This window comes from Peromyscus maniculatus, chromosome 16 (genome assembly GCF_049852395.1).
Source record: "Peromyscus maniculatus bairdii isolate BWxNUB_F1_BW_parent chromosome 16, HU_Pman_BW_mat_3.1, whole genome shotgun sequence".
Lineage (NCBI taxonomy): Eukaryota > Metazoa > Chordata > Mammalia > Rodentia > Cricetidae > Peromyscus > Peromyscus maniculatus.
The window spans coordinates 16,000,821-16,024,827 of NC_134867.1; the positions used below are offsets into that span (position 1 = coordinate 16,000,821).

Sequence of the window (24,007 nt, forward strand, 5' to 3'; positions counted from 1 at the left end):
CATGCTCTTAACTCCCGAGCCATTTCTCTAGTTCTAAAGATTTAAAAACACTTGTTCCTTGGCTAGGTGTGGTGGAGCACACATTTAGTCCCAGCACCTGGAAAGCAGAGGAAGGCTGATCTCCGTGAGTTCGAATCCAGCCTCGTCTACACAATGAGTTCCGGCCAGCCAGGCTACATCATAGTGAGAGCCAGTCTTGAACACACTATTCCTCAGTGTCTTATTTAACCCTGTTAAACAAACAGATCGACCACGAGAGGGATATTGTAATTCTACCCAGAAAGCCCTTTAATTACAGCTCAATTATATCCACATTCTTTGAAATATTTTTATATATATCAAAGATTTTACACAGATAAAAATACCCGAAGAATATAAGAGCCATGTCATTTTCCAAGCACATGGAAGTCTATCCCAGCTACAACCTGTACTTGTGTCCCTCTTCCTTGTAGTTCAACTCATGACTTGGTAGAGGGGTGCTCTGTGGCAGACTGCTTGCCTAGTGTGTCCTGGTTCTGAACCCCAGCACCACAGGAGGAAAAAAGGGTAACATTTTAAGTTGGCATTGTTCCCATTTCTAGCCCCACAGGAATATACATAGTTGTAAGTCTAGCATCTAAATGTGTATGTGGAAGTTATGCTAAACATTATTTGGAAACACCACCTCCATTTGAATAGTGACAATCATTACTGCTCTGAACTTCCACTAGATGGAGACATTTCATCATTAAAAAAATCACCCACTGGCGCCTCACTGCAACCAGTGCCCCCAACCTGGGAAATGCTCCAAAATGGCGAAGAAAAATCAAGTGCTTGTAACACAGCTTACTTTCTAACGCACAAAAACCGTTATCAACTTAGATATAATTGAGTTAAGTTAAGGAACAGAAAGGCTAGCATCAGTTTTGGGTGATGTCAGCATCAATGGGGTCAGGAAGCCAATACACCTTGCTGCAAGTTGGGACAAGCCCAGTTTTATTCAGGTGATTCGGCATTAATGAAGCAAGTTCCAGTTTAAGTCAGTATTACTTACTGTTTGGTGTAGGCACCTAAACAGTTCATCACACAATAGAATCCAACAGTCAATACCACGGAGCTTGTACTTAGGCACAAGAAAGATACCGTCCCCGGGACTTCTGTTTTTGGGCCAGCCAGGGTCATTTTCTTTTTCTTCTCTATCCTCCAAGCAACACACAGGGACAAAGACTCAATGCATTACGAGGTAAATGTCACATCTTTTTTTTTTTTTTTTCCCCCGAGACAGGATTTCTCTGTGCAGCTTTGCACCTTTCCTGGATCTCACTCTGTAGCCCAGGCTGGCCTCGAACTCATAGAGATCTGCCTGCCTCTGCCTCCCGAGTGCTGGGATTAAAGGCGTGTGCCACCACCGCCCGGCAAATGTCACATCTTGAGGCAGTTCCCTCCCATTTTACTCTCACTGGGCCTTGAGGAGTGATAAGACTCAAAACATCCACCAGAGGTTATTAGGCAAATAAATAAATCTCTGTTTCATACACTGTAGCACCAATTCACCTACAAATACCTTCTGCACATGGTGCTGATTTGGAGTGGGATCTCTAATATGCCCCCCCTTTCACTCTTGACTTGATCTGCTGTAGTTACTCATTATTAGTAAATCTGCACACGAGAGCGTGTGTGTGTCTACAGAGGCCAGAGGTTGATGCTGTTGTATTCCTCAATTGCTCTCCGCCTCTCACTGACCCTGAAGCTAGCTGATTCAGCTGGACAGTGGCCAGCGATCCTCCTTGCCTGTCTGCTTCCCCAGCACTCAGCTTTCTGTGTGGGCACTGGCGGCTGGACTAGGTTCTGGGCTCACCTGCTGGTGGCTGGACTAGGTTCCGGGCCTTACCTGCTAAGCTATCTCCCCAGCCTATAAAGCTGTACTTCTCTAAACTGTTCTTAACAGCAGCTTTTGTATTAATTCACACTGTCTTATTGTTTTGAATCAAACTCACAATTTAACCCCTGACAGTGGTTGAGAATGACTTCTAAGGTTTTTTTCTTGTTTTTTGTTTGTTTTTATAATAGCCTCTGTTCCTCCATTCCTGTCTCTAGTCCTTAAAGTCCCTCACAGGACTGTGGCTCCAGGTGCTGGGAGCCTAGATGGAGGCAGGAAGTGGTTTTGCCAAGAGCAGCCAGCCACGGAGTGCTGGAGTCTCCCTGTGTTTAGCCAACTGTCCTTCTCACTTGAAGAGAGCCTCTCTGTAACAACTTTGATCACATCTGGATAATCAATTTTTTTTTTTTTTTTTTTGTCTGATCGTGACAGAAAAGAACTTTCAGTGGGTTCTGGGCAGTGATTTATTTCATCTGTGTAAAATGTTGATTGCATTTTAAGGACTTACTGTTTCGAGATGTTAAATCACTAGTTACGAAGTGTGAAAACAGGGAATTAAACAGGTGAACTTAAATACAGTGCAGGATGAGCTCCGGCCTGCGAAGTCCTGAGACAGAACACTGAGAACTACCCTCCAACCTGTCGGCACTGGCGCGGCCCTTCTGGGCACTGCCCTCCCTGTACATGCGATGGTGGATGAGGGCCTCTTGATGGGGCGGGTCAGGGGGACATACAAGAGGGGTGGCAGCTGTTCCCAGGAGAACAGAGCTCCACCCTCTCCTGTCAGCGCTGAGAGCCAGGGCTGGGCGGCGAGGGAGGGAGGGAGGCCCCCATGCCATCTGCTCTGTGGTGTTTTGTTTTTCCTCCCTGGTTTCCCTTCCCTGTTATTACCCCTGACTCCAGATACCATTGTACGGTACAAACCTTACTTTTCTTTTCCATAACCGTGAAAGGGGCACTTAAATGGCATGGAGCTTGAAGAATTCCTCTCTTAAAGGAAAAGCCCCTTTGCAATGTTCTCTTCTGGGAGAACAGGGCCGGAGGGCCACAGGACTCTGTAAACATTAAAAACTATGTCTTGAAATAAAAATACAGAGTGGGACAGACCGCGTCCTCCCCTTAGCTATTTCTCTAGAATTCACTTTGTTGATATTGTAGGTCCTTTCTGTAACAGAGGAAGACGCCAGGGGTTTGACTTGGCTGTGACCAGCATGTTCCTGCCCTGCAACCCGAATAGAGACGCCGTCACCACGAGTGTGCTCAGAGGGCCACAGCCGCACATGCTTCTCTCTACCCCTTCTATTACTTACTTCCGAGGCTTACAGAGTTTCAAATTTCTGGTTGATCTTGCCATTTGAAGAATACTGTACAACTGGGGAGGTGGATACAAACCCCGTCAACAGACTGACAAGAAGCGTTCATCTGGGAATCAAACTAACGATGAGCGATCACAAATGGGAAGAGAGCCAAGCCAAATTCCCTCTCTGACTCTCCAGCCAACATTCTAACTCTTTTACCGACAGATACTTCAGCTACGGTGGACGGCAGCAGCCGGGCTTTTCCGAGGTCCCATCAGACACTGCACTCGGAATTCTGAACCTTCATTTCCCCCGGGCTTTGCCACCTGCCAGGACTGTGCCCTGGGCTCCCTAACCTGTGCCCTCCCGCTCTCAGATGTCACCTAACGACTGCGACACATCCTGGACAGCTGCTGCGAAGAATCAATGACAGCAATTGCAGCAGCACATGGTCAGCACCCGGGAGCCTTCAATAACCGGCAGCTGTTGACTAGGACATTCCTGTGTCTGCAGGGGGCAGGGGTGGGGGAGGCAAGGCTCTCAACCTGGGTGCTGGTTGCACAGACATGCTTAGTTTCTGAGAATACAGTAAACTTGATGTTTGTGAAAAACTGTGGTAAGATACATATAGCATAAATGTATCAATTTTTACACTTTTCCTTCCGTGTGAGTTTGCAAGGTGGTAAGTTAGTAGTTACATTGTTATACAAGCATCACCAGGCAGAAGTCTATGCACATTTCTGCATGTATTTCAGTAAATTAAAGAACAGCACACAGGTACACCTCTGTTGGGGATGACAGTGCTCCTAATTCAAATGTCCCTGGTGTTATGTAGGCAGTGTCTCTGGAGGTATTGGGGCTTACTGGTAAAGTTGGTATGTTCTCAGTGTACGGGCTGAGAGCCAGAGGTGCCCCCAGGAAGGAGACAGTCTGCAGGTGACAGGGAGTCCTCTGTTGCCACATCCCTCCTCTTTCCTGGGGTGTTACCTCTTACCTCCCTCCCTATGTTCATCTTTTTAGAGGACGCTGAAGAGCCAAGTTTCAAAGCCTTCAACTTCCTGGAAATCCAGCTGGAGGAGAAGCAACCGGACTTGGTGGCATGAGCAAGCTCCCCGATGTGCCCGGCCCCAGTGGCCATCTTTCCCAATGACTGGGGAGCGCCTATCAAGACCTTGAGGGGCTGAGGCATGGCACTGCCATTTTCGGGAGCCTGGGTTTCCTGCAGTTCCCTCATCCACACACACTGCCTACATCTAAGAGAGGTGATGTTTTAGAATCTAAGGTTGATCCACAGCGGCTCTTCCTCTGCAGGTAACAAGGTGGGGCTAGAAAAGGACGTCACCTTTGCCCTAAGTTCGCCTGCTCTCTGTTTACAGTCCTTCCTAGTGGTCACATTTATAACACACACTCTGCAGCCATTCTCCTGGGGGTGAAATGCTTCTGCTCTCTCCTTACAGTGCACGGACACTCAGGGAACCACCTCCACAGGCTTCACGGCTGGGAAAAGTAGAGGACCCTGTTGCTGGCCCGAAGTGTGAGGCCTCTGCCTGTGCCCACAGCTGAGATGTGGAGATAATCTCATGGTAGAGAGCATGGGATTTGGGCAGGCAAGCCATGTGCCAGTCATGAGAGAGAGAGAGAGAGAGAGAGAGAGAGTGTGTGTGTGTGTGTGTGTGTGTGTGTGTGTGTGTGTGAGTGAGTGTGTTGGGGGTTGGCTGGCTCTTTTCAGGCTTTTTCTAAAATGCAAACACAGGGCCCTGGGGCTGGAGAGATGCTTGGTGGCTAGGAGTGCATGCATCCCAGCATCCCTGCCACAAGCCTGTGACCTAGTGCTGTGGGGTGGGGTGGAGACAAGAGGGTTCCTGGGCTTGCTGGCTGCTAGCCACACTGAAGACCAGGAGATCCAGGTTCGAGGACAGACCTGCCTCAAAGTGACAGAGGCCACCTGATGGCTTCCTCTGACCTTGATGTACACACTTGCACACCCCCTCATACAACAGCAGCTCTTTCTCATAGATCCATGTATGTATGTATGTATGTGCGCGCAGGCACGCACACACACGCACACACACGCACACACACACACACACACACACACACACACACACACACACAATTAGGAAATAGATTCTAAAACAGACTATGTTCTCTGCTGTAAAAAGTCCTTGAGCATACAGTGCCACGGAATACTGCACTTTTTTTTCTTTTTAACCAATTCACTCAGGCTGTATCGCTATGAGCTAGTGAACCCGGTAAACATTCTTTCCTTATCTCCAGATAGGAAATGTGTTTGCCACAAGAACCTTCCCCAAACCAAAAGGCAGCGTGCTCCACCTCCCCGATCCCAAACTTACGAGCTGTTCAGTATTTGAAACTTTTCTCCTTTGTGAAAACTCAGGTCGTCTTCCGTCCGTGCTTCATAGTCATAAAGAGCCACAAACAGGGTCACTCCTGCCAAGTCGAGGAAGGACATCGTTACTCGGGGTATTAATACTAACAATTACATCTCTGCTAAAGTCTCATCCTTAAAAATCTACGGTTACTCGGCATTAATAAACACGAGGTATTGTAATTAATATGGGACACCGTGACTAGTTATACCATGGTTTTTGTAGAGGGGACATTATGACAAAAACCTGGAATTGAGGGATACCTCACTGTGCAACTTTGGGTGGGTACTGGGGAAGAGGTGGGGTTCTGACTGACATGGGTCTGCAGCACATACCCATGGTCCCCCACCCACTGTCCCTGGAAGCCTGAGTATTTTATCATTCAACTCCAGCACACATAGCAGTGAATGAACAGGAAACCTGCCCTGTGGCCTGGGGAGACTTAGAGACACCTCTGTAATGGTCACCCCAAGCGGAAGACGCACTGCCCTTGGTGCCTGCAGCTGTGGCAATGGCTGCCCACGCTTCCTGCCCCTTGTTCTCCGGCCTTGAATTCACCTGTCCTCACGGTCTCCTCACTCCTCAGACCCACCCCAGTCCTCTTACCTGCTGACCCCCGGAACCTTTCCCTCATTCTAGGAGTTTACCACCAAGAGCAAAACACACCCAGACAAACGCACGCCCAGGGTCCCACTCGGTCCCGGGCTTGCTCCACCTGGTGGGCAGAATTCTAGGACAGTGCTCCTGACTCCTGCCTTGGATCTCATCCCGTGTGCAGCCTCCCTGCCTTATGGACACAATGACTTGATTCAAATTAATACAGGATATGGAAGTGACAGGCTATCCCCAGTGTGACACACCTTTTCAGAAGACAGACTTCTCTTCGCCACACTACCTTGCAGACTCTGGTTGGGAAGGGCGCCATGCTGGCAAGGCGCTCGTGACAATAAACTGGCTAAGCCCCAGCCAGGAACTGGACCCTGCCCAGAGCACATGAGCTAGGAGCAGTTCATTCTAGTCAAACTGTGTAGTCCACACACCCTGACCACAGACTATGTATGCTGAGGTGGAGGACCAGGCTGTCACTCCCAGATGCAGACCCACAGAAACACAGGTACTAAATGTAAGATCACAAACACATCCTGTTCGAGCTGTGACGTTCAGTGGCGGTCACACAGGAAGTGATAGCTGAAGAAAGTGTTTAATTTCTCTGAATCCGGCTTCTCAGTTTGATTTGCACACACCTCAAAGTGCCCGCCCTGATGGTTTCAGAGTGCCCCCCTGCTGAGGAGGCTGTTGTTTCGAGCAGAAGGCTGGGGGAAAGCCATCTTTTCACTGTCTCAGGCACGTGTCCTGACCACGGAGGTTTCTCTGACAGGGTGGGGGAGTCTGGCAGGCGCCTCTATGGTCATGCCTACTCTTAGCTCACATGTCAGTGACAGATGCCCCTCCTTTTATAATGTAAAAACAGAGCCAAGCCATCTCTGTGTGGAAGGCAGCCACACCAAGTCAGACCTTCCAACCCTCTTACTCGATCACTGAGGCGGAGGAGGAAGCAAAGGATGCTGGAGAGAAAGTGGACACTGCTCGTGGCCTCTGGGGACGGAAGATGATCTGCCAGAAAGTGGGACACACAACCAAACCACCCAAGGAAAGGACATCTGCCAACATCCCAGGGTTCTGCTTTTTCAAAATTTATTGTTTTATGTATACACTTTTGCCTGTGTATACGCATGTGCACCATATGTGTGTCAGAGGCCAGAAGAGGACCTGGATCCCTTTGAACTGGAGTTATAAGTGGTTGTGAGCTGATTGATGGGAAGTGCTAGAACAGAACCTGGGCCCTCTGTAAGAGCAGGAAGGGTTCTTAACCCCTAAGCCAGCTCGCCAGCTCGAGCATGGCATCTGAAACTTCAAATTTTATAAGGAGTCAGATGGCCTCTTCCACTAAGATTATCCCTGACTGTGGTATATACCCACAGGTTTGACAAGGCGCCCATGCTGGTGAGCTTAGTGAATGAGACATGCACAGACTTCAGAATGAACAGGGATGATGATTATGTTTGTTGAATTAAGAGTTATGGCTACAAACCACTCAATACTCTCACAGCAGAGCTGTGTGTGTATGTGCATCTCTCTCTCTCTCTCTCTCTCTCTCTCTCTCTCTCTCTCTCTCTCTCTCTCTCTCTCTGTGTGTGTGTGTGTGTGTGTGTGTGTGTACATAGTATACTTTCGGTTTTCCCTTTTCTTTTGTATCTTCTAAGGACAGAGGGCCCTAAACTGCCTGTCTGCTTCCTTCTCAGGCCCCTGGAGGAGAACAGGAGTTTTTGTGAGGGTCGCATATACAGCTGGATCTAAGGGTACGGCAGTGTCAGGGATGGGCACAGATGTTTGTTCTGTGGGGCAGAGACTGGCACAGCACTGCGGGAAGAGACCGTGCCCTCTCTGAAGTCCACTGCCATGTGCTGCACGCAGAGAAAGAGCCTAACGGTGTCAGGAGCATCAGCTCTCCAGGTTAAAAAAGTCACCATGACTTGTCATAGACGACAGGAGGCATCTGTCCCCAGAAGAACTGGGAGATGCTTCATTCTTTTAAACTTTTGTAATGAACAGTTTTGGAACAAATAATGGCAAATATCTGGTTACCATGGTTCATGGAATGGGAGGGGATTTGGAAGACGAAAGATGCATAAGACAACTTACAAGAAGCGAAGAAAGCATGTGAGAATGTACGCCAGATTTGTTATAAAGCTACGTCAGCAAACCGACAGGGCAGTGAAACCTAGCCTTGTGGCATAAAGCAAAGGGAACTTGGGGGAGGAAGTGGGGAGAGAGAGAGACTATAAAAATGGTCTTAGCACACAAAGCTCAACTTTAAAACACATAGCTGGGTGTGACGTTTCATAGCTGTAATCCCAACACTCACCAAGGCAGGGGGGTTGTTAATAGTCTGAGGACAGCCTGAGCTACAAAGTGGTAGCCTGTCTCCAAAGTCACAGACAAAACAACACAACATACATACACCGAATATGACAGAGGAAAATACAGAGACGTATGGAAAACTGGAGGGCTTATCAGGCTGAAATACTGAGAACTTGAGATAAATGGTAAAAACACGCTGCCAATAACCACACTGGCCAGCAAGTGGCTGGCAGGCTGAAGAGTAGGAAGAAGAGGGACAGAAGGTACCCCGGGAGTGAGGAAGGGGTGCATCAATACTGGAGAGCTCGAGGTCACCCAGAGCCAAGCCTGAGGCCTCAGGTGCAGAAGACCCAGGACAGGGCTCAGGTCGCCATGCTTTAGAGTAGCCATGCTAGGTATATATTCAGGGCGGCCATGGGTGGGAACGCTTGGCTTACAGGGCCCAGGAGGACACTGCAGTGCGCTAACCCGTGCAGAATTCTCAGAGCAGTAACAAGAGGCCTCTTGTGCCCCCAAAGCCAGGCATTTTGATCTTGAGTATTCAGCTCGGGCCTTCTGTTTTGAATGGTAGGTGATGGATAAAGGTGACTGAAAGTTCTCTGTTAGAGCTTTAGTCAAAGTGGGTCATACGGAGCACAGGTAGGGGGCCACCGAAATAGTTACAAGCAGAGCCAAAGGGCCGGCCAGGTGGCTCAGTGGGTGAAGGAATGTGCTGCCGGAGCCCGACAATCCAAGTTTGATCCCTAGAACCCGTGGTGAGAGCAGAGAACCAACTCCTCCGACTGCCACACACTGGCTGTGGAACACCTCCACCCTCCTCCCCGATCAACAAGAGCTTACAAGGAGCTCAGCCGTCCCCTGGGCAGCCGTCCCCTGGGCAGCCGTCCCCTCAGCTCTCCCGACTGTCAGCGGCTTACCTGTCCCTCCTCTCGTACGGAGGGTCCCAGTGTGAGAGGAAGAGTTCACACCCCCAAAGACCGTGAGTCCCTGGCCCCCAGCTGCGTGGAAGTTGTTGTAGTTTGGGATGGAGGTCACGCCGAAGCTGGGATAGTGCTGAGGGGTGGGGTCTGTGCCATAGCGGTACCCGGAGCTCTGGTTCAGGCTGCCATCCCTCTCCTCCGTCAGTTTCGCTGCTTCTTTATCCTTACATTGCACACAGCCCATTATCCAAATTCCTGACGGGAAGAGAAAAGAGGCGCGTGAAGGTGCATGCTTCCTGGCTGCTTGACCAGGGAGAGGGGACATTTATCAGGCTAACAGGCAGTGGCCAGGGGCCAGTGTCAGGAGGCACCTCGGTCCTCTCAACCTGACACCCTGTTCCTCAAGTGCTCTGGATGACGGCACGATCACAGGCACCAATGCTCACCAGGTGTGATTTCCCTCAAACGAGGCCTGTGCCCCCGGGAACGCCACATCACCACAGGCCTGCCTACAGGCGGCCCACCAGCTCCTTATGCTGCTCTACAGTCACCTCAAAAATAATGTGTGGGCAACAAAGTGCGTTTCCCAACACCAAAGCAACACCTTTCAATACAGCAGAGGCTATCAATCTGAGGAGGTGCCAGACACAGCCTATTTACCAGACGACCCCACTCGTGGGACTTACTCTTTAGTCACAAGTGACGATCAGTATGAAAACTAAGAAGTAGTTACCAGTGAAAAGAAAACTGGGCAGAACTAAAGAGGCTGTCATGATAGCCTCTGGAAACAAGCATTTAAAGCTGCTCATTAGCATTTCAAATTTCTATGAAGTGTTTGACGTTCTTAAAATCATTTAAGAAGAGCATTGCTATGTTCCGCAGGTAGTGGTGGATGAAAAAACTGAGCGGCTGTCTCTCCACCCTCCTCACACCTGCCTCCCCAGGGCTCCTCCTCATCTGGGTAGACCTCCACAGACCCTGGTGCTCCTGTGGGATCCTGAGAGCATCCTCATGGCTCCTGCACTTTACCTCAGTCTTCCTGCTTCAGCTCTTACCTTCCTGCTTGGGGATGTGGCCGTGATCACACCTGCCCTTCCTCCTGGACCTGTCCAGGTGAGTCAGCCCTTCTTTTGAGACACCTTTTCAGACCCCCCTTTCCACAAGCTGCAGAACCTTTCTTAATGGTCCACTGGCTTCTACACTGTCCCTCAGCTTGGGACCCATTGTGCCACATTAGAAGATGGCCTGTCCACTTGTCCCACTGCCCTGTGGACTGAAGTCCATTTTCTCACAGATACATTACCAACGCCCAGAACACAGTAGCTGCTGTAACAAGTGAGTGAGTGAAAACCCTGTGCTTTGTGTTCTCTCTGTATGAAACCAACCTCCTCCCAGTGACATTCATCAGCAGAGTGTCCTGTTTTTTCTTTCCTTCCTTTTTTTTTTCTTGAGGCAGGGTCTCACTATGTAGCTCTGTCTGTCTTGGAATTCACTGTGTACACCAGGCTGGCCTGGAACTCACCGAGATCTACCTCCTGAGTGCTGGTCTTAAAGGCATGTGCCACCACCACACACCCAGCCCCTGTCCTGAATTTTCTAACATCCTAGTATGTATGTGAGAAGTGAGGATAACTCAGAAATATAAGGGAAGGTAGCAAATGTCACCACTTTGGACTGTAAGTCAACAGGAGGCAGGCAGAACCTGCAGCGGGTGTCCCTGCCAAAACTCGGAAGTAGCTTTGGGGACCAAAGAGTCAATAAGAAACACGTGACATCATGTCTAATGAATGACACATCCTCACTGGGGAGGGCAGGAAGAAACCCGAGACCACGAAGGACAATTCATACCAATGTGGGAGCTGTCACGGGGTGAGGAGATTCCCAGTGGCAGTTCGTTCCCATGCACTGAATTCTCCTAGACCAGAGCTCGGAAGAGCATTAGACATTCCAAAGCTCTCCCATTCTACACTTGAGCAAATACTTGGTAAGCTGACTAGAGTTCTTGAGAAGAGGAATGTTTATCAGGCAGCCGCCCACTACTTGAGTTGAGATCACCAAATCTGGAGCCTATTTCCTCATAAATCATTCGAGATTAATTTATAGCATACTGTGTCCAAGACGCTCTCTAACTTACGGTCAGTGAGTGATTTTAACAAGTTTCCAACAGGAAATGTGAACTATCTCCAAGGCATTACCGAGGGCATTTCATCACCACTGCTGCTGTTGCTCCATCTGACTGATAAATATCTTGCTCACTCTATATTAACTCTTCCATGGTAGAAAGCTGCTCTGAGAGTCGGCAAGGGCCAGACAGAAAATACTTGCTCCAAGTGCTGTTTTTCTTCGGGGTTCCACTGACTTGCTTAAGCAGAGGACGTGAGCCTAGACTCCCAGGGTCACATTCACATCTACCACCCCATCCACCAAGAGACACGGCAGGCAATGTCTGGAGATGCCTTCAGTTGCTGACACTCAGGGAAACGGGCACTTGTACATCTGGGGTTATGCCAGGGTTGCTGCCAAACATCCTACAATGCACAGAACAGCCTTGGGCAACAAGCAATTCCCTGGCTCCAATGTTACTGGCATTATCCTGGAGAAAACCTAAAATCAAGAGCTTTCATTCCAAACCATCTTTCTAATGCAACACAGCAACCTCCACTAGAGTCCTTGCAGAAAACAGGACATCACATCCCACCAAAGAAAAGATAACCTCGAAGGTCCCTAAAACGAGTCCTGCGGTGTAATCCAGGGCTGGTTTCATTAGTTTTATTTAACAGTAGAGGGAAAGGCATAACTTCTTGAATCCCTTGAAGTCAGGAGTTGGTTGCTGGTCCTCTGCTTCAAAGGTGTGTGTGTCTCAAGTGCCTGGAACAGAGCTGAGCGCACAGCAGCAAGCTACAGATGTCATGTGAATGAATTAAAACCATCAAGATAATTTCAGAGAACACAATCTTTTATGGACCGAGTATACTGAGTGCATTTGACATTCGGAGTTAACTGATGCTTCTGCACAGATCTTGCTTGCTCTTTCCTCTTACTGACTGACAAGGTATGAAGAATCAGAAGTAAAGACAGAAACAGCGGCATGAACAAACAGAACTAATGCCCCAATGGGGTCAGGCAGTCCAAGCGTTTGGTGGAGAGTGGGAGGACACTATATGGACTGCATTCCGTGTCTCAGGCTCCCTGCCAGGAGGCAGCCTTCCAGGCGACTGGGCTCACACAAGAGTCTCCCTCTTCAGTTCTGTGCTGTGGTTTTATGTCCACCAACACGCTCTGTACCCACCATCCCACTTGCTTTTGATTTGTGCGTCACTGCAAAGCACTGTCAGGACCACTCGGAAAACACTGGGGTCCTGGAGTTCTGATTAGTAAGACGCCACGTCATGGACCACCATGGCTCTAGTCCACGTTTCGTGTCTAAGAAGAGCTGGCAGAGGAGCATTTTGACTAACCGAATCCTGTGTGAATGGTCAGATGTCCGGATTCTAGCCATGAAGACCCTGCTTTTCCATTGGTTTGAAAGCGGAAAGGCCCTGTTTCTAGCATACATATAACAGAAAGACCCAGTTTGCTGAAGTGTATGTGTATCTTTGCACATCTTTTCAAATGTGTCAGCAGCATTACACAACTGGGGAGGAGTTGCCACAAACACTGAAGCGTGGCCACACCCTGCTCCCATGAGCACAGCACACGTGATCACTTTATACTGCTAGGTCATGGTGTGGCCTCAATCCTTCACACAGTTCTGTGATTGAAAGTGACCTACAGTATTGGGGGTCTCGATTGCTATAGGCGTAATGTATCTGCCCCAAGGTGGGCATGGGTGAGTACACATTCTCTCCTACGGATTCCAGTCTGCGGACACATAAACACACACCATGTTTCTATTTCCTCACCTGTCAACCTAAGAGCAATGCCCACGATCAAGTTTCGGGCTCTATAAGAAGACTTCAGGTTGGTGCTGAGCTGGGTAACAAAGACAGGCAATGCTGGCACCGTCTCTGTGACAGACTCTAGGGACAGGCAGTGAGTAGCTGTCATTCCAGTGGAGTAGGCTGTTACTCTGGAGCCAGCTTAGGCAGGTGTGGGGAAGTGACAGCCCTTACGCTTAGCTCCTCATCCTATCCCGTTCCCCTCCCATCCCCGACCCCACCCTGAGAGCTTGGAGGGCAGCGCAGGTTAAGCCTGGTCAGCGGGTACTCTGACATGACTTGCTTCCTGGTTCAGCCTTGAGCTATCCCTTCAAATCCCGTGGTGGAGGATAAGACCAGGATGGGAACTGGGCCAACCACACACAAGCAAAGAGAATTCGGAGCAGAGCTGTAGGTGACCTGCAGCTTCACACATTTGCCTGCCGGGGGCAAAGGCAGAAGCAGACAGCTTCCTGAGCAAACCCCCCTCTTAGTGAACAGCAGTGGCATGAGGACACGGGCAGGGGAACAGCAAACCTGAGGTGACCTTAGGCTAGGAGGCTCATGGCAGACGGCTTCTGATGTTTGTAAAATCACAAACACCCACAGGATTGACCCAAGGTAGTCTACTACCTTCTCAACCCCTTGAGAAGTCCAGCCAGCTGATTGTGAGTTTCCCCTGATTGAGATTCACTGAACAGCATGCTGGGAGCAGTGGGTGTCGGGTTACAGAACCTGCCGTCCCAATTTCCTGGTTCAAGAGCACCTTTCAACTCTGTGCAATGGGGCATTCCTCCTTGGAAGGATGATGACCCTGACATCATATGGGTGACAGCAGGAAGTTCTGTCTTTTGGGTACAGCCAGAAGGGTCCTAGGAATTGGACCATCTTGGTGGCTCCTGGTTACATAAGCGCTCTTGGAGGTCCCAAGGCAAAGAAAAGACCCAGCTGGCTTTGCATTGTGCAATCATAAGATTTTGGGGGCCGAGCCACACAGGCCTTGGTGCTGGGCCCACCCAGCCTCAGCATAGCTGAGGGCTCTGCCCACTTGGAAAAATCTGCTTGCTGCCAGCTGGAGGGAACAAGTGAGAGTATGTGCCTCGCTAAGGTTGTGCTATGGTAGGCAGAATTCTGAGCTGTCTCCCAAGATTCCTGCCCCTAAGGAATCCTCCCTGTACAACCCCTGGGATGTGTGAATGAGACAGTCACTCCTGGGACAGGCTGTGTGACTTGGCAGAGCTGACTTTAAAAAGAGACATTATCCCGATGCGCTGACATCATCCAGTAAGCCCTGGAAGACGATGGCTCTTCCTGGACACGCAGAGCTGAAGCGTGAGAAGCTGAGGATCTTCTCAACTGCAGTTCTAACACTGGGCCAGACCTGTGGGGACCTCCAGGGCCGAGGAGTGCCCATGGCCGGGAGAAGCAGGGACCTGGGATGTCAGCCCCACAGCCACAGCAACTGAGCTTGCTCAAGAGCCTGCTTGAGGCAGGAAGTGGACTCCTCCCTAGCAAGGTCTCAGGATGACAGCCCCGCCAACACCTGATTTCAGCCTTGTTGAACAGAGACCCCGTCATGCTGCGTGCCAGCTCACGACCCACAGAATGGCGAGCTAATAAACAGATGCTGTCTGAGGCTCACAGGAGGGGAATGCGTATTTACGGGACAGGGCACTGTAGAGATGAAGGCTCCACATCCTGGCAGTCACAGCCCACATAAGTAAGTACTCACTGGACACCGGGCGCTGCACTGTGCAATGGAAATTCTCCTAACTCCCGAAACATGGGCTGCCATTTTCCTGTACTTCACAAGGGAAGAACAGAGAGAGGCCAGAGAATATGTCCACAGCTGAGCTCGGTGGGGACGAGCAGTGAAAACAGGGTCTCTGTAACAAAGCTGTGTCGTGTACCATGGAGCCCTGGCAAGTCCACACACAGGTGTGGTCGGAGGCATGGAGGAAAAACGTTACAGAGAAGGACGGACCCTCATGGACAGCACCTCCCGGAGCAGAGAGAGCAGAGTCCCTGTGTTAGGCATGGTGCCTCTGTCTCCCATCCACACTTCACACTGTGAACAGTCAATTCTACGGAGGTGCTGGGACCACAGTATGTAGAGTGAGTCACCTCTTCCTTGGTATGGTTTGGCATCTTAATAACTGTTTGAGCCAGCAACACTAAAGCAGCCCTCAATTTCCCGATCTTTCCTAGTTGTGGCAAGGGTATTTATACATACCACGAGGGAGGCAGCATTGGTTTCCTTGGTACAAAAATGATCTCTCCTGTCGCATTTAAGGCATGATTCACTTCACAGGCAAATTACCTCATAAACTAAAATGTTCATATAATCTACCCCCTCCCAACCAAACACAAAATAAATATCTACTCATGGTAGAATCCCGTGAAGGAGAGCTCCCACCAAACACACATTCCAAAAGACTGCAGTTTCTTTGGTGTAGAGATCATGCAACCGTGGGAATGTGCACGGTGCAGATCCTGGCCACAGGCAGTGGCCAGCAAACTGCAGCTACTCCATTTCAATCAAAGCTTTTCTTCACAAACACTACAGGTCGGGCTACTGGATCATTGATGACTGATCGATGCAAAGGCTTCAGGGGGACGAGTACAGATCCTGTTCCACCCTGCACAGCAAGGGGATGAAAGGAATCATTCACAAAACACCACGGCACCTTAGGAAAGAGCCCCACTTTTGGCACCTGGGATCTTCTGTGGCTTCCCATTTCTAGTATTGCTTGTTCAGATAAGCCCCAGGCTGAGAAACTACAATGTCTGTTCTTCCTGGACAGCCCCCCACTCGCAGGGCCTGGAGCTTTGGAAGCACTTAGTGGAATGGGAGAGCGAAGCATGAGACCCCGAGGGGGAGTGAGCATCAACACTGCTGTCAACCGGCCAGATGCTGGACAGGGTCCCAAACCAAGCGGCCAAATGAAGTTTTAGCACCAGACCATGGAAGGGCTCCAAAGAGAGGAGAGACACTTCTTGTGCCCAGTTTTCTCTGGACCTCTGAGCTGACAGGACTGTGAAACTGCTGAGACAAATAAGGGAGTTTTAGCTCTGGCTCTATGGAAGAACTGAGGAGGGAACAGGCCACCCCGCCTTCCCCAATTCTTCCAGACCATGGAACAGTTCCTTTGGTTAATACTTTTACATTTTTTTTGTGATGTATTTTAAAAAACATAAAATCTACCTCCTTAGAGTATGGCACAGTGGGTTCATAAGGGTATTTATGAAGGAACCGTCACTGCCATTTAATTCCAGAGCATTTTCTTCATCCCCAAAGAAAGCCCTATGCACTAATGCAGTCACCTGCCCATCCCTGTCTGCCCTGCCAACCTCTAAGCCACCTCAGGTTTCTATGGATTTGCCCATTTTGGATATTTTGCATGGATTTAATCACACAATACATGACCTTGGTGACTTTCTCTTTTTCATTAGGCATAATGCTTTCAAGATTCATTCATAATGTAACATGTATTAAAGTATCATTCTTTTTATCACTAAAAATATGTCAATGTATGACTATATCACATGGTGCTCATCTATTCAGCAATTATGGATATCTTAGCTACTTCCTCTTTTGAATAATCCTGTTATGAACATTTATGGACAAGTTTATTTTGTAGATATATATTTTAAAATGGATTTATATAGATAAGACAAACCAATTAGGTGAAAAATTCGGAAAAATCATTGGCAACACACACCCACAAATACACTCACCCACCCACCCACATCCACACCCACACACCTCTGAAACTTAGGGAAAATACCACTTTCCACGGTAATCAGAGAAACAGTTTAGTGAGATATCATCTTTCAGAATTCACAGATTGATAGTGACTGACGGTTCCTTGAAGTGAGTATGCTCTTGCACTGCTGTGGAGACTGGGAATTAATATAGGAAATTTCGATGGACCAAACTGGTAATGTCAACCAGGGGCCTTAAACACAGGCTTGCCTTTTGGCCTGTGAGTTTATGCTAAGAGATATTGTATGAGATGCTGGTTATCATTTGGGAGATTAGAAAATACAACTGTTGCACGAGAGGGTGGTGAATATATGAGATAAGTCCATGAGAGAATGCTAAGCAGAGAAGAAAACGGAAATGATCAGAGCTATAAAGCAGGCCACTGTACCTAGGAGGTCTGTGCCATTCCGGCTATGAAATGGATGTCTGGAAAGTGCTTCGGGGGGAGAGGGGAGGACCAGGCTAAAATCATCGCAGGTGGTGTTGTCACGGCAAACTGTGCTTTCTTAGTTTCTGATTTTATTTCTCGGATTGTCTACGCTGAGACTGTACCGTGAGAATGCACCATTTTGAAAATGAAACTAAGTTGTCTTTATTCTTCCAAAGGAAACAGCCCTTTTGTTTCAGTTCCCAAATGAATTTGTACGTCAATTGAAATGATCATATATATTAATGAAATATAAAACTGGAGAGGGGAAGGCACAGCTAACTCAAAGCACATTAAGAGGCAACTTCTGGAAAGCACAAGAGCCAACAGCCAAGAGGTGAATGTGCTCCCTAGCCCTCAGCGGGCAGTGATGGGCTGCGTGGAGAGCAGGGGTGAGGACACGCACATCCAGCCGCAGAAACCTTCAAGTCAAACTGGAGGACTCCGTGAGTAACACGGGCAGACCTGGGAGACAAAGTCAGAACCAGGAGCTGGGGGACGGGAGCCGTCCTGTGCCCTTGGAGGACCCACCCGACTAGGAGTGAGAGTCCTTCAGCGGGCAGCTCCTGGAGCCGAGGGCTCTGGAGGAGGGGCCGAGCTGGGCTGAGCTGCGCAGTGGCCAGCCCTAGGAAGAGGAGGACCACCACCCAGCACGCAGCTCTCTGGATGCTGGCTGTTGGTGGAGGCAGGAGATTTGTCCACATGCTGGTTTTCACCCTTTCCTGCTGGCACACTCAGCTTTGACTTTTGAGCCATCCTGCTTGAATCCTGGTAGAGTGCAGATAGTGAGCAACGTGGCCTACTATGCCACGTGACACTCTTCTCCCTGACGCTCTCCAGCCAAGCGTGTTTCCACCTTCTTTGCCCATGCTCTGTGGAAACCACCACAGGAAGACAAAAACAAAACCATGGGCTTCTACTCAGAAACCAGGGCAGCCAACAGGACAGCCAGTGTCGCATCTGGGCCCTGATCAGTGGCAAAGCCTGGCTCTCGGGCCTCTTCTGTTTTGGGAACAGTTGTAGCAGGACTGGCCGAGGGCCAAGGGTCACCGTGTCACCTGGCCTAGACACAGCAAACACATCAGCACAAAGCGGCCCTCGGAGCAGGCAGTGTCAACATCCTCTCTCCGGGAGGAGAATAAAAGTCCAGGAGGTTCCCCCTCAGGCACAACAAAAACCCGCTCAGCAGATCTTTGCAGTTGCCATGGAGGTTCCTCGCCAGAAGATACTACATAAGCCTTTGAGAAAACAGTGGATTCTTTTTCTTCTCTGGAATTCAGCAGCTCTAGTCAAGGTCCATCTCTTAAAGAAGCAGATGGGGGTGGCTGGGACGGCTCAGGGGGATGAAGATGGCTGCCGTGGGGCTCACAGAGCTGAGTTTGACGCCTGCCGGAGGGAAAGAGCCGGCCGCTCCCAAGTTGTCCGACCTCCACAGGCGCGCCACGGCTCGTGTGGAACCTTTTCCCACGTACACGCTTATCAGGCAGGGGGTGTGGTTTCCACGCCGCCTGCCCCTTTGCTCTGAGGCTTGGTTATGGAAACAGAGCCCCAGCAGAACACGCCGGCCTCCCTCCACCTTTGAGGTGAACACAGATCTGCACTGCAAGTCTGGGACTGAGACAGGCACCTCCTGTGAAGTGTGACATGGAGCCCCGTGTCTCACAGCCGCTGGGACTGCATGTTGGCACTTTCTTCAAGCTGCAAGGAACACAGGCGCACAGCAGCGCCAGCCTCTGCAGCCTGGGCGGGCAGAGATTTAGAATTTCAAAGCTCTGCAGCAGCGACTTTGGCATGAATGCTGATAAGCCAGGCAGTCGGGAAACACTCTGCTCGAATGCCCGTGGCTTCTCCAGAGAACTGAGAGCAAACAGCAGCGACAAAGGAAGCCGAGAGGTGGACTCCAGCCAGCCTCCTCCTCCCACCTCGGTGCAGAGTCTGTGAGGACTGCTGATCTCGGCCTTCCTTGAGCTTCCTCCCTGCAGGGGAGCCTGAGAGGTCTGCACTGATTGAGTGCCAGAGACCCAGAGGGAATTAAAGGAGGGAGATAAGAACATGGAGCCACCTGCAGGCAGCGGCGGGTTCCCAGCAACCCTCTGAAAACAGCGCCTGGGGTGACAAACTGGCCCCTCTCTGAGGAAGGAACTGATGCTACCTCAGCTAACCCACTTGATGACACACTTGAAGTCTGACAGAATCCTGTCAGCTAAAATATTTTTTAAATTAATTGATTATAAACACATGGTAAGGTAATCCAACAGTGACTTTACTTGACCTGTGAATTATTATTAATATTAATATTATTATTATTATTAATACTATCAGTATTGTCTTGAATAATAATTAGGAGCTTGGAGAATTCTGGTATCAGATAGGGTTGTCCAAGACCTGAAAGAATACAATTCTGGACAAGCATGGCAGTGCACATCTTTAATCCCAGGACTCCAAAGGCAGAAGCAGGTGGACCTCTGTGAATCTGGAGGTCAGTCTGGTCTACATAGTAAGTTCCAGGACAGTCAGAGCTACATAACAGAGTTTTTTAAAAAAAAAAGACAAACAAAATCCCCGAAAGAACAGTTTTGACAATCCTGAGGCCCACATCCATCTCTGGTAGTGAGTGAGTCCCAGAAGAGGCAGAAAGGCCTATGGCCATACAAATGAAGGCCAAATTTCCAGATTCTTCTGTCTGGCTGGTTCCATGTCACTTCATCTGGTGCACTGACTGTAGGTGGCTGTGACAAACCCAGGTTCTTTATCTTTAGGTAGGAATGTGTTTTCCTTCTCCCTTCCTGTGGTACAGGAGTACGTGGTACTGGGAAATCAGCTTGAACAGACAGAAGACATCAACCTCTTAAGGAATGGCTCACTGTCAAGACAGCAAGAACCTTGGACGGCCTTATTCGCCCTAACTCACTAGCTCTAACCTTCAGGCGAGGGCAGCATGAACATCATGTGTGAGTCCTTATATTTAAGAGTGGGCAGACAGGGAGTGTGTACAGGATAAGATCGTTCTGTTGTAACAGGCAGCCTGTGTTTGGACTTAAGAGAACAAGGACGAAGTGAATATAACACACAGGAATCAAGCCTGGAACTGTTGGGCCCTGTCCCTCTACACCAAGCTCCTTTGCCTAAGAGAACAACAGTGAATTATAACAACACCTAATTGAGAAGACAAAGCTTCTTAGCACTTAACATAGTCTCCTTGAGTCCTGGGAGCGACCATGCCCAGGGTTTCAGGTAAGAAGCACTGGGCACACAGAACTCAGGCACTTGCCTAGATCACCTGTGTAAGGCTTGGAGCTGAGTCCACATTACCGCACCACATCCTCTGCATTCTACACCGCACTGTCTCTGAAGTGCATACTCTGTATTTAGATATTTCCAGGGGACAGGTAGGCCGCTCCCCAAGTGTCTGACACCTTAGTTCTTAATATCGGGCTCTTGCTTGGCAGAAGGGACGGAAGCAGTGCCATTAGCCGGTATCGAGGATGCTGGGTGACTGTGTGGCCTGGAGTATGTCCTTTTAACACCCGGAGACTACTTTCCTTACTGATGAGCAATGGGGCTTCACTAGAAGCTTGCCTGGGTTTGTGCTGATGCTGACATTCCTGAAGAAGCCAGAGTCTCTCTTCACAGATTCCAGCAGAACCATGGAGCCCACAGACCTGGATGGTCCAGCTATGTCCCTAAGCTGAACCTCTGCCTCCTGAGGACGCATGCAGTGACCTGGCCAAAGGGTCAACTCTGGCTGCAAGTGCCCAAGCACCCCGCTGAGCTCACTGTGCCCTGCAGTTTTTTACCGTACCATTGCACTAGGCTTAAGGAGCCCTTTCTAACTGCAGTTTCAGAAGACCTCACGTGCCCTTGTTGATAGTATGAAGAACAGCTTTTGATCCGGCTCAGTGGCTTCAGCACCTACCTCTTCCCTTGTCTTAGGGAGGCTCTGTCCACCAACTCTGGGGGTACAGCTGTTCTGAGCTCAGATGAGGAAGTAAGAAAACAGTAATAAGAATAAAGGAACTTCCTCCATCCCATCCCTCAAACAAAAGATACCCAGAGGTCACCATAGTAACAAATCACCAGCGCTCCAGGGCTTCACTTCTCTTGGCTTTTGTCCTTCTGCCCACAGCCTTGTGTCTGTGTTCATCTCTGCTCTCAGCCTTTGTATGGCAAACACATTCCCATCCTGCTCTGTGACAGGCACTGTGCAGGTGAGCAGTCTCTGCCCTCAAGGAGCTTACAAACACCAAAGAGGGAGACAGACAAGCTCACTGATGGCCTCAAGTCAGAAAGTGATTTCCAAGGTGACTGGTCACTGGCTCAGAGGAAGGGGAGCCGCCAGAAGCGAGGAAAACACACCGGAGAGCACACAAACAGCACAATGCCCCCACGGAGCTGGAAGTGGCCCTCTGGCAGGGTTAACTGTTGTTCTTATTTATAGCGTACTCAGACATGGGCCAGGCCAGCCTCACAGGGCCTCTGCTCAAGAGAAGCTTCAGTTAATGGAATTGAAGCAGGCAGATACGGAAGTGGAGGCGCAGCAGAAGCAAGATCGTATGTGCTGATTCTACCAAGTGCCCGTAGCTCTACTCTGAGCAACACATAAATTACCTCCTTTAGGGCTCCTGTTGCAAATCACCCTCTGGAGCGATGGAAGGACCTTTCTACTAGCACGTGGAAGAGACCTGATCTAGTGTTGGTGTGGCCCCCGAGTTTGGTTTATGTCTTTCTTCAGGACAATGAGGTTCTTCTTTGGATTCCTGAGCACTGAACACGCCCTGTGGCTGATGTTGAAGCCCAACATGACAGAGACCTAATGGGTCATCATGAAAAAAATCTACCCTTCTGATGCCAATGGAGACTGAGAGCCCAATATGGCCAGCTTTGGCAAGCATTAATGTAAGCCTAAGAACTGTAGCCATGAGATTGGATTCTCCAGAAGAGCTGCCAGCCAAAGTCATGCTGGGATCAAGAAAAACGGGCCTTGGCGGTTCGTGTTCCTGGAGTTGTATCCATGCCAGTGGATGTCCACACAATCCAGAAGAGAATTTGACATTGCTGCTGCCACTGTTGCTGTTATAACAATGGTGCACACCGCTGCTACTGTTTCTGGGATTACCATTTCATAATTGCTTACTACAGCTAGCACAGTGGAGACCCTGGCAACAAAAGTAGCTACCACAGTTAGTTAATCTTTCATTCTATTGGGCATGATAAATTTAACTCAGTAGTTATATACATCTCGATTGGCTTTGAAAACTATAAATTTATAAACTCAAGTTCCAGTTGCTTTTGGGATACTATCTTACAAGGACTCCACCGTACAGTATGGCTCGTTAAGGAAGGGAATGGCTCAGTTGCCTTTAGCCTACTGGCTATGGGTGAGATAGGACCTCTGTTGGTCTTTTCTGTATCAAACACACAGATTGCAAGCCCAGCGCCACTTTGAGATCTTTGGCAGTAATTAACCATGCAGCTCACACACAACTGAGCTGGTATGACAATGAGTATTCAGAGACGGGTAATGCCTGGGGGGCACTCACCAACCTAAGAGCACCTGTGTGGCCTGGGCAGGCGTCTCCATGACAGGTAAGGTGACCTGCTGATGTCCCACACAACCCAAGTCAGAAGCTCATTTTTTAATAAAAGGGGGACCTGCAGGGCCCTGGCCCCTGTTTTGAGTAACTGTTGCCTTGCTTGCGGACCTTGACCTTGATATCCTCCCAATGCTAATTCCCTGCCAGGTTCCACCCTCCTGAATGCTTAAGGGAAGTTCCTTGTCTGTGTATCCTGAATAATGGGCATTAACAGCTTAGATGCAAGATTGTAAAACATCAGTAGCGAACTTCTGCTCTCCGGGGTCCTCCCATTGTGCTGTAAGCCTGTATTTAAGACCTCCTACCCCCTTCAAAAAATGACATTCGTCATTTAAAATTAAATATATATATACACATATATATATAATTGAATGAATACTGCGAATGTAATCTATGAATACCACAAATGTGATTAATATCATGAGTGTAATTAAAAAAATAAATAAAAATAATTGTTCAGGAAAAAAAAAGATGGATTGACTAATTTTCTATGATTACCCAGAGATAATCATAGAAAATCATGGTGGAGCATATTAAAAATAAATAAATAAATAAATAACCTCCTTTCATCTATCAATAGCCTCGTGAGCTCAATATTGGTAGCCTCCCGATTATAGATCAACGGCACTATTTTACAGGTGGGGAAGTCAGTGGAAGGAGGTCAAGTTACCTGTGTCAGGCTTCACAGCTACTTTGAACTGGATTTTAACTAAGACTTGGCCGAATCTAAGGCCCACCCTCTTCACCATGGCTAATAAGCCAAAACATCTGTACATTACCCAGGATTTCGTGGGAGGCAAAGTGGGTCATGACAGACACATATTGAAACTGGGGAGAGAAGAACAGCCCAGAGGAGCCAGTCAAGAGGCCAAGAGTGGGAGGACTGTGTGTAGGCGGCGGACAGAGATTCAGCTA

At 49.1% G+C, this 24,007-nt stretch overlaps 1 protein-coding gene across 11 annotated transcripts in view; it reads right to left on the reverse strand.

The window, feature by feature from the left end:
• Positions 1 to 24,007, reverse strand: part of Fyn (FYN proto-oncogene, Src family tyrosine kinase) — a 200,511-nt gene that overhangs the window by 43,091 nt on the left and 133,413 nt on the right. For all 11 annotated transcript variants that reach the window (XM_076552430.1, XM_076552432.1, XM_076552435.1 and 8 more), the window contains 2 exons: positions 9,386 to 9,643; positions 5,511 to 5,607 (listed from right to left, as the gene is read on the reverse strand). In XM_076552430.1, coding sequence (XP_076408545.1) covers positions 5,511 to 5,607; positions 9,386 to 9,632 — 344 coding nt within the window. In that variant the 5' untranslated portion in view covers positions 9,633 to 9,643. The remainder of the gene's footprint in view (positions 1 to 5,510; positions 5,608 to 9,385; positions 9,644 to 24,007) is intronic.